Source organism: Labrus mixtus, chromosome 22, assembly GCF_963584025.1.
Source record: "Labrus mixtus chromosome 22, fLabMix1.1, whole genome shotgun sequence".
NCBI lineage: Eukaryota > Metazoa > Chordata > Actinopteri > Labriformes > Labridae > Labrus > Labrus mixtus.
In genome coordinates this window covers 21172190-21185063 of record NC_083633.1, presented here as the reverse complement: position 1 = coordinate 21185063, position 12874 = coordinate 21172190, and the positions used below count along the sequence as shown (strand labels likewise).

The 12874-nt window shown below is 42.9% G+C and overlaps 2 protein-coding genes across 2 annotated transcripts in view; one reads left to right on the top strand and one right to left on the bottom strand.

Moving 5' to 3' along the window:
* Nucleotides 1–5383, bottom strand: part of LOC132956520 (calcium-activated potassium channel subunit beta-4-like) — a 16220-nt gene extending 10837 nt beyond the window's left edge. The window contains exons 1-2 of the mRNA XM_061030024.1: nucleotides 4825–5383; nucleotides 528–698 (exon numbers count right to left, since the gene is read on the bottom strand). Coding sequence (XP_060886007.1) covers nucleotides 528–698; nucleotides 4825–4989 — 336 coding nt within the window. The 5' untranslated portion in view covers nucleotides 4990–5383. The remainder of the gene's footprint in view (nucleotides 1–527; nucleotides 699–4824) is intronic.
* The window catches only part of ptprb (protein tyrosine phosphatase receptor type b), a 282274-nt gene that overhangs the window by 56636 nt on the left and 212764 nt on the right, over nucleotides 1–12874 (top strand). The window lies entirely within an intron of this gene.

Sequence of the window (12874 nt, the reverse complement as noted above, 5' to 3'; positions counted from 1 at the left end):
CACACACACACACACACACACACACACACACACACACACACACACACACACACACACACACACACACACACACACACACACACGTGGCGTCAGCTGTGATGTGTTCACTGTCAGCTGTTGGTTAATGGAGCTTCTTTCACTCACACGTTTAGAGTTTTGTTGCGTCTCATTCGATCTATTTCTGTTCAGCTCTCGACTTGAAACAGCTGAACAGAAAATAAACAACCTGCTGACGTTCATCCAATGAAAAACATTGAATTCATAAGATCGATGCTGCGCTGACATTTTATCTTTGTGTGTTTCCACAATCAGCTTTATAAACTCTGACTCATCTCATCGTCCTCAGGAAACCATTTAAGAAACCAGTTTAACAACTTTTCTATATTTCCTCAGGTGAGATGTAAACCTGCAGATATTAATAACAAATGTTTGTTATTGTTGTTGTTGTTGTTGTTGTAGTTTCATTCAGCCGCCACTACGGCGGCTGAATGAAACTACGGAAACTACGGATACGACTTGCGAGTTACCTTTGGGTTGAGGACCAGCTGCTGCTCGTCAAAGTGCAGCAGAGCGACAGAGTTGGACTCCGAGTTGTTGACAAAGATCTGCAGGCAGGGATAGAGAGACGTCCCCTTACAGTCCGTACCGCACGTGAACACGCACTCGAACATCTCCTCGGGACGCAACACCGACACCACCTGCAGAGAGAAAATACATTTAAAGATGGAGTCAGCTGGCTGGTTCCTTCAAAATAAAATACAGACTTCTCCTTCAAAATAAAATCCAGACTTCTCCTAAAGTGAAGCTGCTCCATTGTCCCTTCTGGGCCTCCGTACATGTGTGGTGGTGACTGTGTCTGCAGAGACTCTGTCCTCTGACTGGATTTTACTGTTCTGCTTTGTGACGGTTGACTCTGGATGTTTGTGGGCGGAGCTGGTGTGTTTCCTCCAGCCAATGAGAGCGCAGCAGGTGAGTTTAGGAGTGGATACAATTCAGTGATTGGACGCTATTCAAACGGACGTGGACGTAGCGTTAAAGAAGAGAAAATATAATGAGAGTGAGGAGAAACACCAAGTGGATAAAGCTCGTTCTAAAACGAGGGTGAACCTTGTGTTGTCTTTTACCCGTGGACGTGGAGTTGGTCTACTTCCTGTTGGACAGGAAGGTGACAAACACCGGCGGTTAGCTTGTGCTAGCGTGTGTTAGCTTCCAGTGTAGCTACAAGCAGTAAACGTACACACTACGTCCTGCAGGGGGCGGGGCTTCTGGGGGTGATGAGCCCAGGAGGAGGGGCCTAGTTTAAATGTTGTGTTGTGTCGTTTGCACTCTAGGACCTTTTTCAAATCTTGACATTTTCAGGCCCCCAAAACGCTGTTGTCGTGTAAACGAAAAACCAGAACGTTTTCAGCCTATAATGTTGGCAACCAGTTATTTTACAGTTTCTCTTCTTCATGTCACATTTGTTTGAGTCGTTAAATGTTGATATCGTGAATCCATCCTTTGTTTTCCCTGGAGTGAGATATGTCTTCATCACTCAGGACGTCACACAGTCTGATGTGAACCTGTGGATCAGTGAACGACTGAGCGCGCTCTCACACCGCCTCGTGAGCTTGGATGATTTAGGAACACAAACAGACGGCGTCCACTCTCTGTAATGCGCAGACATTATTCCAGGACGATGCAATAAGCTAACAGCAGAAATAAATCAAGCTGGGAAGAATTCATCATCGACGCTAAAGAGCGTTGGCAGGAGGGGCCGGCTGCATGGCGGCCTGTGATTCATGTCATGAAAGTCGGCTGTGCCAACGCTTTGAATAACCACAGAGGAAAGAGACGCAGACTGAAAGAAGCGAGCGTGCTGCAGGCCGACGAACCTGCTCTGTAACGATGACCGGGAACATTTGGTTAAAAAAAAAAAAAGGCCGTAAAATAAAGAGGCTTTTTAACTTTCTGTCAGTCCTGAAGTGACGTCATGAGAAGTCTGCTTTGACCCGGTCGTCGTTTATATTTGATCATAAAAGGAAACAGAGCTGTATTAGAGGGTAGTGGAGGATTCTCTCACTTAAACATCTGACTGAAGGTTTCTGTCACTTTAAAAGCTTTTAATTAAACTGCAGTTTAGATCTCATCCGCGGTGGTCGACTTCCTTTTGCTGAACCTGATGAATCGCTAAATACAATCACGGACGTGTGCATCGATTCAGACGCTCATAGAATCATCCTGCGATCCTAAATCTGCAGATTATGAAACTGAACACGAGACCCTCTGACTCAACGCTCTCACAGAACCCTGAGAGGTGCTAACGAAGCTCCTCGTTTACTTTAATTAGAGGTTAGTACAGTAAGTGTTGTTAGAGAGAAAAAAAGAACAGGATGTCACTTTAAAACACTTCTAATGTGAAAAGAAAAAAGGAGCCCAGAGTCGTCTGGTGTTTCTCGTGTGTAACCTAAAGTTTCTTCACTCGATCAAAACAATCAACTGGAGATCATCAACCAAGAGGGGAACCTACTGTTTCATCTTTTGATGCTCACTGACAAAGCTGCTGTATTTCACACGCTGTAAATCTGAATGTTTGAAGTCTGAGTGACGTCCCCCGTCTGTCCCTGCAGGGGGCGCTGGAGTCCCATCGATGGCGGTCTCCATGCTGGAAATGCTGTCTCAGTCTAACTTTCAGTCAACCTAACGACAGGCTGAGAGCTGGAGCTGAGGCGGGTTTTAAACCTCCTGACAAACCGTTACACCGCGCCCACCTGTCAATCAGGTCAGCTACACGCCTTATTGTGAATAACTCTTATCCTTCATCAAATCAAAACTGATGAGTCATCAAAACATTCACCCCCCGTACAGTGTGTGTCCATCGAGACATGAGCTAATCACACCTATTTGGTTTTTTGAACCAGGCTGTAAACATGTTAATCTCTGCTGTAAAAACAGGCTTTTTAGAATGGGTGTGTATGTGACTTCCTGTGTTCCTGCAGCCAGCCTCTAGTGGACACTCCAGGAACTACAGGATTTTACACTTCAGCATCTGCCCCAGTTATCATTGCTGCTTGGCTGGGTGCCACAAACTGCCTCAACATCAAGTTCACAAAAGTCAACTAACCGCACATTCCTCTGCCCTGACCTCCTCCGACAGTTATCATAAATCAGCAGGAATATAAAGAGATGACTCTAAGATGATGAAAAAAAAGGACAGCCACGTGTGGTTTCTCTGACAGTTCGTCGCGTGATTGACGGCTGAGTGCGAGCAGTCAGATCAAACAGCGTGATCACCTTCGCCGTCTGTCAGTCACTGATACAACTGATCGTGTGTCACTGATTGGCTCATTTATCACCTCATTCTGCACGGGAGGCTGCAGGAGATTAACACACGTTATCACACGTTCTCATCGGGTTTCTGCCGCCTCTCAGTGCAACGCCATAACTTTGAATCCTCTTGCTTTGATACTTAATTTACCGTAATTTCATACATTTTCCATTTATCTCAGTTTCTTTGCATTTAACCCTCACACGTCTTATATTATATATTATGTTATTGTAGACTTCATGTTTTGGTATTTCACTTATATTTAATGCAGATATTTCATTTTTATAACGTAAATTAGGTGCTATAATTTCCTCTATAAAAAATACAGGAAGTAGCCAGTGGGCGACACTAATACAAATATCCCAACTAAGATTAAAAATGAAAAGTAGGCTATTCAATTAGATCTTAAGAAACTTTATTTTTTTTATTTAAGTATAACTCCACTCAATGTAAAAAATACTTGGGATAAATTAACTACGACCAGTAACCATTGGACTACTACAGGCTCAACCTTTGGGTCCTGACCCCAAATGGGGTCCCCTCAAATTTCTAATAATTGATCAGAATAAAAATGAAAAAGCTTTTTGTGTTTTGGATTTCTGGCCAAGAGTTTTGTGAAGTCAAAGTTTGGTCACAAACCAAAAACGGTTAGGCTACTGAGTAACTACAAAGAAACACATTTACACCGTGCACAAGTCCAAAGCAGATTTCCCCAGGAGGCGATAATATCGTAACTTAACATATCGTAACTCAACATATTGTAACTCAACATATCGTAACTTAACATATCGTAACTCAACATATCGTAACTCAACATATTGTAACTTAACATATCGTAACTCAACATATCGTAACTCAACATATTGTAACTTAACATATCGTAACTCAACATATCGTAACTCAACATATTGTAACTTAACATATCGTAACTCAACATATCGTAACTCAACATATTGTAACTTAACATATCGTAACTCAACATATCGTAACTCAACATATTGTAACTTAACATATCGTAACTCAACATATTGTAACTTAACATATCGTAACTCAACATATCGTAACTTAACATATCGTATCATGTATCGCATCGTAAGGTAACGTAACGTCACATCACGTAACAAATCCTACTTATTTTTAAACTAACTTTTGCTCTTAATGACACACATAACAACATATCTGTAGGCCTAATCTAAGTTGGACAAAAATGGCAACGCTTGGAAAAATGCTCGTAACCATGGTGATAAAAAATAGTCGAATATTCAAAACACAAACGTAAATTTCCATAAAAAGTTCAACGACCGTTAACAGTGAAAGTGCTCAACATAAAGATAAAAGTGGAGTATTTAACTTCTGTTTCAACTTCTTCTAAAACAGTACTACATTTATAAACTCATACTTTAACAACAACAAACTGCCACACTTTATAAACTACAACCGGTAACACAAAGTACCGACTACAGCTCCGGGGCTCCGGCAGACACCGGGAGCTCCTCGGATGTCGTGACCGGGCTCACCGTGCAGTTGGCCGGCTTGCTCTGCAGACTCTGCAGGGTCGGGCTGAGCCAGCAGAAGCCGAGGATGAAGAGGCTGAGGATCCCGCAGGCGATCAGGAACAAGCCCAGCCGGATGCTCTTGTCCTCGGCCTCGGAGTACTCGTACGACACCCGGATCTTCGCCATGGCAGCCCCGCGGAGACCGAGATCTCCGCCGGCATGGAGAGGAGCACCGGAGCGGAGGAGGCGGAGGATGGATGGTGGGAAGATGATGAAGGAGGAGGAGGAGGAGGAGGAGGCGGTGTTTGCTGCTGTTGCTGCTGCCGAGGAAGAACTGTTGTGTTTAAACACCGGCTGCTTTCTGTCTCTAAATCTGTTTCATCTCCCTCCGGCTTCATGTATCCTCCCCCCTCATCTTCCTCCCTCCCTCCCCTCCTCTACCTCTCTCTATTTCATACTCTACTACTCACTCTATTTATCCCGTTTCACCTCCTCATTTCTCACTTTGGACATTTTAATTATCTTTCTCCAGAGCTGTAAGAAGTAAAGTCAAACTTAGAAAGTCCTGTGTAGACTAATACTGTCTTTTTACACTTTTTAAACTTCAAATCAAAGCCCATCCATATTTAAAGTCCATTCCCTTCATCACTAGCCTGGTGTTCAAGTTAGTTTTTGACATTTAAAAAGCAGGTTTTAATCAGAGGCCCTTATGCATTTAGTGTTGAAATAGTTTGCGGGTCAAAAATATGAAGAAAAAGTAACAAGACAAAAAATAAAGATTTAAAACATCCATCCAAGAAAGACAGAAAAGTGCTACGATAGTGAGCATGCAAAGATAGAACTGGCACGATACGCAATCAGACCGCTCTTAGCCCCCTGCTGGACGTTTTAAAGAATGCAGGTTCATTCTGCAGGCTGTGTGGTGAAGCTCTCTCTCTCTCTCTCTCTGCAGGTTGAGTGATGCTCGCTCGCCCTGCCAGCCTCATGTCTCCGTCTAGATTTGTGTTTCATTTCAGCCGGTTTATTCTCCGACTGTTCCACGCCGCATGAGGTAATCCTCTTAACTCACGCCGTCATTGACTTCCTCTGATTCTCTGCACACAAATATCTGAAAAAGCCGCCACAGGCTACATAACCGGGCTCGCTGATGAAATAAATACTACAGGTAATCCAACTCTGCATTATCTCCATTAATGAGCCCTCCATCCTCCAGCTGGACGCCATTAGTACGCGTTTTTGGAAAATGAGGCTCACATAGTCCTGCTTTTGAACCGCGTGTATGTGTAGACAACCTGCTGTCAGTACCTGTGGTCACTTCCTGTCAGTACCTGTGGTCACTTCCTGTCAGTACCTGTGGTCACTTCCTGTCAGTACCTCTGGTTACTTCCTGTCACCACTTCTGGTCACTTCCTGTCAGTACCTCTGGTCAGTTAAAGCTGTTTGTTTGCACTTCCTGTTGTTGGCGTCTGACGAATGAAAAGTAGAAATGCAGCATGTTATTGTTTTTATTATTTATCTTTCCATTATCCTCTTCATCGTCTGTAACCTTGTCTACAGTTTATCGTCTTTAATGTTCTTCATTGCCTTCTGTTTATGGATCGATAGTTTCATTTATTGTGTGTGTGTGTGTGTGTGTGTGTGTGTGTGTGTGTGTGTGTGTGTGTCTGTGTGTGTGTGTGTGTGTGTGTGTGTGTGTGTCGTCTGGAAAATGGCCCCCGAGGACTAAATGATCAATGAGCTGACTGAGCTGTATTGATCTCTCTCCTGCTCGACCTGCAGTGAAGAATCAGTGAAAAACACACACCTGTTGATGAGCCACACACACACACACACACACACACACACACACACACAGACACACACACACACACACACACACACACACACACACACACACACACACACACAGACACACACACACACACACACACAGACACACACACACACACACACACACACACACACACACACACAGACACACACACACACACACACACACACACACACACACAGCAGTATATAATTTAGGTCAGGTACAATCACTTCTGTCTGAACCACTTCTCTTGACCCGCTTCCATCGCTGCAACACCTGTTGACCTGATAACTGCTCTCATATCTGACAAACCGAGGGGCGTCCAAAACGGCCGTGTGGGGGCGTGTCTTAAAAGCGCCTACCTTCTCTGGTCCAAACAAATCCAGAGCATTCAGGAGCAGAATCTAAAGTTAGAAGGAGGACATACTGGCTGCTGCATTGTTGTCAGAGAAGGCCTTTAAGGCTGGGTGCACACTAGAAGATTAAAGAACCAATTTCGGGGTCCGATATGACCCCCTCCTCTCCAAAAGATTGGGGGGCGTGGCCCACTTCGATGCTTGTTGCACACGATTATTAGTCTAACAATCCTCAAGTGTTCGGTCTCAATATGATTATTTCAATGCTACCAAAAATACCCAGGTCGGGCTGCTTCCAGCAGACTGAGTCCTGTTCTTAAATCAGATGGTCGATTAGGTAAATTAATAAAGTACAAATATAAACCTTTTAAAATCACTAAGCCTGGAGGGTAGAGCGCTCTCTCTCTCTCTCGGTGCTGCAGCTCGTCGCAGCCTGTTGCATAAATGTAAAGCGCTGAGAGGCTGCAGAATAAAGCCTCAGCATTATGCATTGGTAATCAGGGAGGCATGTGGCAGGATTATTATCATCTCTGCAGATCAAAAGATTACAAATAATAACGGACATCAGCGTGGACGAACACGGAGGCCACGTGTCCCCGCAGAGCGCTCGCACAGAAAACAAGGCAAACAGAGAATTATCACCAAACTGCACGCAGAAAATCAAGCACGATGAGGAAATGTGAGATATGTCTGCTGATGCATTGGTTTGATAGCATGCTGCTTCAACAGTTGGTTTCCTCTCTGAGAGGGGGTTTTGTTTTTGTTTTTATGGAAATAAAAGGAAAAAGATCATAAAGAGGGCGTCGTCAGCCTCAGAGCAGCACTCGGGCGATGCGATTATGCAGCTCAATATTTGCTCCTGCTGTCCCAGAATAACAGAAGCGGTGCTGGAGCTGCAGAGGCAACATTTGGCTCAACAATCCCAGCATCAACAGAGAGAGGACTGCAGCCTGGAATATCCCTCATTATGGAGGCGAGGGCAGATGGAGCTGATGGACAAAAAGCATCAGAGTGAATGTGCAGCCTCTCTGTGTTTCAGTCTGAAGGTTTAAGGCTACACATTATTTCTTCACTCAAACAAGCAGCTGCTGTCTTGTTGTTGAAATGCTGTCAACATATTTTGAGATCACAGAACATGTAAGAAGCTTTTAAACATAAATAAAGTTACACAACTTCTTCTGAATAGTTTCTGTGTTTCTAAAGATTTTAGTTTCTATCATCTGAATCAAGTGTTTCACATCTTTTGTCTCTATTAAAGGTCACATATCCTCCTCTTCTTCAGTTTAAATAAGTCTCAGAGCTCCTCAAAACATGTGTGTGAAGTTTCTTGTTCTAAATCCACTCTGATCCTGTATTTGATCATGTCTATAAACCCCTCTATTTCAGCCCTGCTCAGAACAGACTGTTTCTGTGTCTGTACCTTTAAATATGTAAATGAGTTGTGTCTGACCACGCCCCCTCTCTAGAAAGGCTTGGGTGTCTCGGTCTTTCTTGCTCCATGTCCTATTGTTTACGGTGAGAAGGCAGACTCAGAGGGCAGAACAAACACCTAGCTGTGGGAGTGTCACCCACCTGGGGGAGGGGCTACTGCCCTTTGTGATGTCATGAAGGGAAAATCTCCAAACGGCCTGTTTGAGCACACATTTTCTGAAAAGTGGAGCAGGTAAAAGACGGAGAGGATGGACTTTTCTCATCATTGGGGGGGGGTTTGTAGATGGAGTAGAGGAACATGGAGAAGAGGATTTTAAAGAATATGTGACCTTTGAGTACATTATTAGCATAAATCGCACAATTTTTCAATAATCATTGAGTGTAGGACCTGAGGTATGACTGGAACTGTTCATGGTTAATTAATGTAGGGGAATTTTCAGCTTCAAAAAACATTTATTTTTTTGTAATTTATTAATTGAACATATTTATGTTTGGGATTGTTGATCGTTAATATAAGACAAGTGATGTCATTGTTGACAAATGTTTTAATGTCTTCTTTTTACATTTGATGGAGCTGACAGGTCGGTGTCATAGGTTCAGACTTTCTCACGGCTGTACCTTTGCTTGCATTGTGTTTTATTGATATGTATGTGTGTTAATATGCAGAGTTTGTCTTACAATCCTTCTTGCATGTCGTTTAGTTAGTCTTTTCTGAACAACAGTTATGTAACAGAGAGCTCGTCTAAAATAAAGTGTAACAAAGAGTGTGAGAGTGAGTGGGCGAAGGTGCAAAAATGAAACAGAATCTTCTTTTTATTTATTTTTTATTTGTCTCCGGCTCCTCTCACGGCTATAAAAGTTTGTTAGTTTTATATCTCACTTTTTGTTTTTATCTGTTTTTAAATGCTGATTTGTTAAAGTGAAGTCAAAATGTTTGATAACATTTTCCATGGAGCTCAACACGTAAATTAAAGATTTGCATATTTCTCTTTTTCTGAGCAAAATCAGCTCCGGTTCTTTTCCTCCGCTGAGCTCTGCAGCAGATTTTTATCACCACATAAAATCTTTATAGCTCTCACCTGAAAGCTGTACTGTGTTGGTATATTTGTTTACAGTGTGTGTGTGTGTGTGTGTGTGTGTGTGTGTCTGTGTGTGTACCTCTGGGCTCCTCTTTCTGCAGGTTTGTGTCTCCATTAAACTCTCCTTCCTTCCCTCTGTCTTCACACTCAGCTGTAAAGGAATGTGAATAAAACATGAAAAGTTTGATTAAATTTTGAACAAAATGCAAAAACACCAACATAACTGTATCTGCTTCATTAAACTCAACATAAATAACTTCTGTAGTTCTGTAGCATCAGATTTCTTTCGGTCCCATTGAACTGCTTGCTGATCTTCATTAAGCATGTGGCGCCCTCTTGTGGACCAGCTCCTGAAACACAGCTGACAAAACCACCTCACTAAGGCCATGTTCACACTTGACTTCTTTTTTCAACTGCCAGAGCCTTTTTTACATACAAGCCGATGGAAAAATGAAAAAGGATGACGCCTTTTTCAGTTGAATTATTTCAACTTCAATCGCTGGGTGACGTCAAGCGGCTTTCTGACAGCTGACCAATCAGGACGAGTAGTAACCTACGTCCCGAGTTACCTGTGCCCAAAAACGACAAACTTCCACCATGTGTGTATTGCGTGTCCGCTCCGGTCCGTTATGGGTCAGTGCACCCTCATCCATCAACACCCACCGGCTGTGTTCTCAGTCCGCAGCACGGAGAGCACAGCCGGACAGCTGGAGTATGAAGACAAAGGAGTTTCCGTGGTAATTCAACAGATTCACTGGCGACAGCACGAGATAATACGATGTTCGTGGTATAAAACTCAAAACAAACCTTATAAACACATAAACACACAAACAGTGGTTTTTCTGAACCGTCAAAACGGAGAGTTTTATTCTGAAAATAAATGTTTTAATGTTGTATCGGTGTCTGACTTCCCGTCCCGCTTGTTCTTTTCTGTTCTAAATTGATGCGTGGTGCTCCGGCGCGGTTGCTCCGCAGACTAGATCCCGTTGTTATGGTTACAGAACACGCTCACATAAGCGCTCAAAAGGCGCTGAAAGCAGCGCTTTTTTTCTGAAAAAAGAAGTCAAGTGTGAACACAGCCTAACCCTTTACCGGCTTCCTCTTCAGCTTAACTCACCTCTGAGATTTGAAGCTGCTTTTTTTTATTTAACCTATCAAATCAAAATCAACGTTTAATCGCATCTCATTCTCCAGTCCAAACTTTTGATGTGAACGCTCATTTCTGTCTGAAAGAAGGCAAATCAGTTACTAAAGACCCATGCAGAGCTGGATAAACACTGAAGCTTCAGAGTCCACCACATGGTGACCTGAGTGAGCATGGACTCTAGAGAGGAGGGGGGGGGGGGACAGCTCTCTATGATGTTTAGAATTTAGACTGCAGTACCCATTTTAACCACTAGGGGTAAGTAACATATGTTTTTGTTTCTGCCTGCACCGCCATGGTACCTCCTCTGAAGCAGGAGCTTTAAAGGTTCCTCTAAACCGGTTCTAGGAACTAAAATAGTTCATAGTTTCTGCGGTGGGGAGCCACTAAAAAAGGGGGCAGAGTTCCAAAAGTTCCTGTGGTCCGAAAAAGGCTGTTATTATCAAAATATTTCAGAAACTTTTCCCTCAAAAAAAACAAACCTGCATTTCTCAAAATGAATCAAACAAGTGAAATAATAAGCAGTCCAGACTCCTGGCTCAGTTTCATTACCAGAATATTTATTATTTTATTCTTTTTCCTATTAAAACACTAGCTGCCATATTTAATAAAACAGCCAACGGCCAAGTGCCTCAGTCCACATCCTCCAATCAAATCTCCTCCAAGGGGGTCACATGGGGGGGGGGGGGGGGGGGGGGGGGGGGCGTGTCCTTGGCTTCTGATGCTGGGCCATGTAGTCGCGGTACCAGTCCGTCGTTGGTGCTAGAAGGTGATTGGTTGTTGTCGGCCGTGGTCCCCTGTTTGACGTCTCCATTGGTCTCCGTGGTAACGGGAAATCTAAGTATTGCATCGGTTAACTGGTGGACAGCAGCGGGACATCTCCTCGTTTCAGGACGTGTTTCTCTTTTTTGTTTTTCCTAATTTTTCTTAAAAATACTGCCGTGTATGAATGTATATATATTCAAATATATACACACATATCTGTTCATTGGTGCCTCCTGGAGGAAAACTAAAAATAAAGCAAATGAAATAATTTTTAATATTTTGACTTAAATTTGGATTTTTTTCGGGTTTATTTTTTTTGTTTTTACTTTAAAAAGGAAAGGGTTTTACAATTTGGGAGAAGCCATATATCACTTTCTTCCTGAGACATACGTGAGAAGATTGATACCAAACTCATGTATGTTCATGAAATATGAAGCTACTGCTAGCAGCTGTTTAGCTTAGCCTAGCTTAGCATAACAACTGGAAACAGTTTGTCTGGCTCTGTAAAAAGGAAACAAAACCACCCAACAGCATCTCTACACAAAATGTACATGTTTGTACCTCGTTTGTTAACTGAAATATTGGCTTATGTGTTAAATGAAAATGTCTTCATGCTAAGCTAAGCTAAGCATCTCTTTGTAAGCTATTTTACCATCTATGTCTCTGAAAGAAAGTGAACAAGTGTGTTCCTCAAACTGTGAAACTTCTCCTTAAGGATCCAGAGGGAGGTCGCCCCAGCCGTCTGATTGGATTGACTGTTGCCGGGTAGAAAATATACAGTCTCCTCATTACGTGGGAGTTCAACTCAAAGAAAGAATAAAATACCAAAAGTGGAGGAACGGGACGCTCCACTGGCGGAGCAGGGGAGGGGAAATGTTGGAATAAAAACAGAGAAAACAAAGGCGGAAAATAAGATGTAGGAATCTGTGAGATGTCAGGAAAAAAGGAAGTGCTAACGTTTTAATGCAACTTATAAAATATAATCCTGCTTTTCCTTTTTCTTTCCTTACACACTTTTAATTTAGTTCATGGAGAGCAAGTCTGATCATTCTAGGTTAATATTTTATGCCTAGTCAAATCTTTCTGTTCTGCAGCAGTTCATTTTTAAATGTAGACATCAATCATGATTGTAGAATATTACTATATTTTTTTAAAGGCAGAGTCAGCAGCTTTTTCCTAAAAAATAAAATCCAGTCTTCTCCTAAAGTGAAGCTGCTCCATTGTCCCTTCTGGGCCTCCGTACATGTGTGGTGGTGACTGTGTCTGCAGAGACTCTGTCCTCTGACTGGATTTTACTGTTCTGCTTTGTTCTGGTTGACTTGGGACGTTTCTGGGCGGAGCTGGTGTGTTTCCTCCAGCCAATGAGAGCGCAGCAGGTGAGTTTAGGAGTGGACACAATTCAGTGATTGGACGAGATTCAAACAGACGTGGACTTCGCGGCAAAGAGAAAATATAATGAGAGTGAGGAGAAACACCAAGTTGA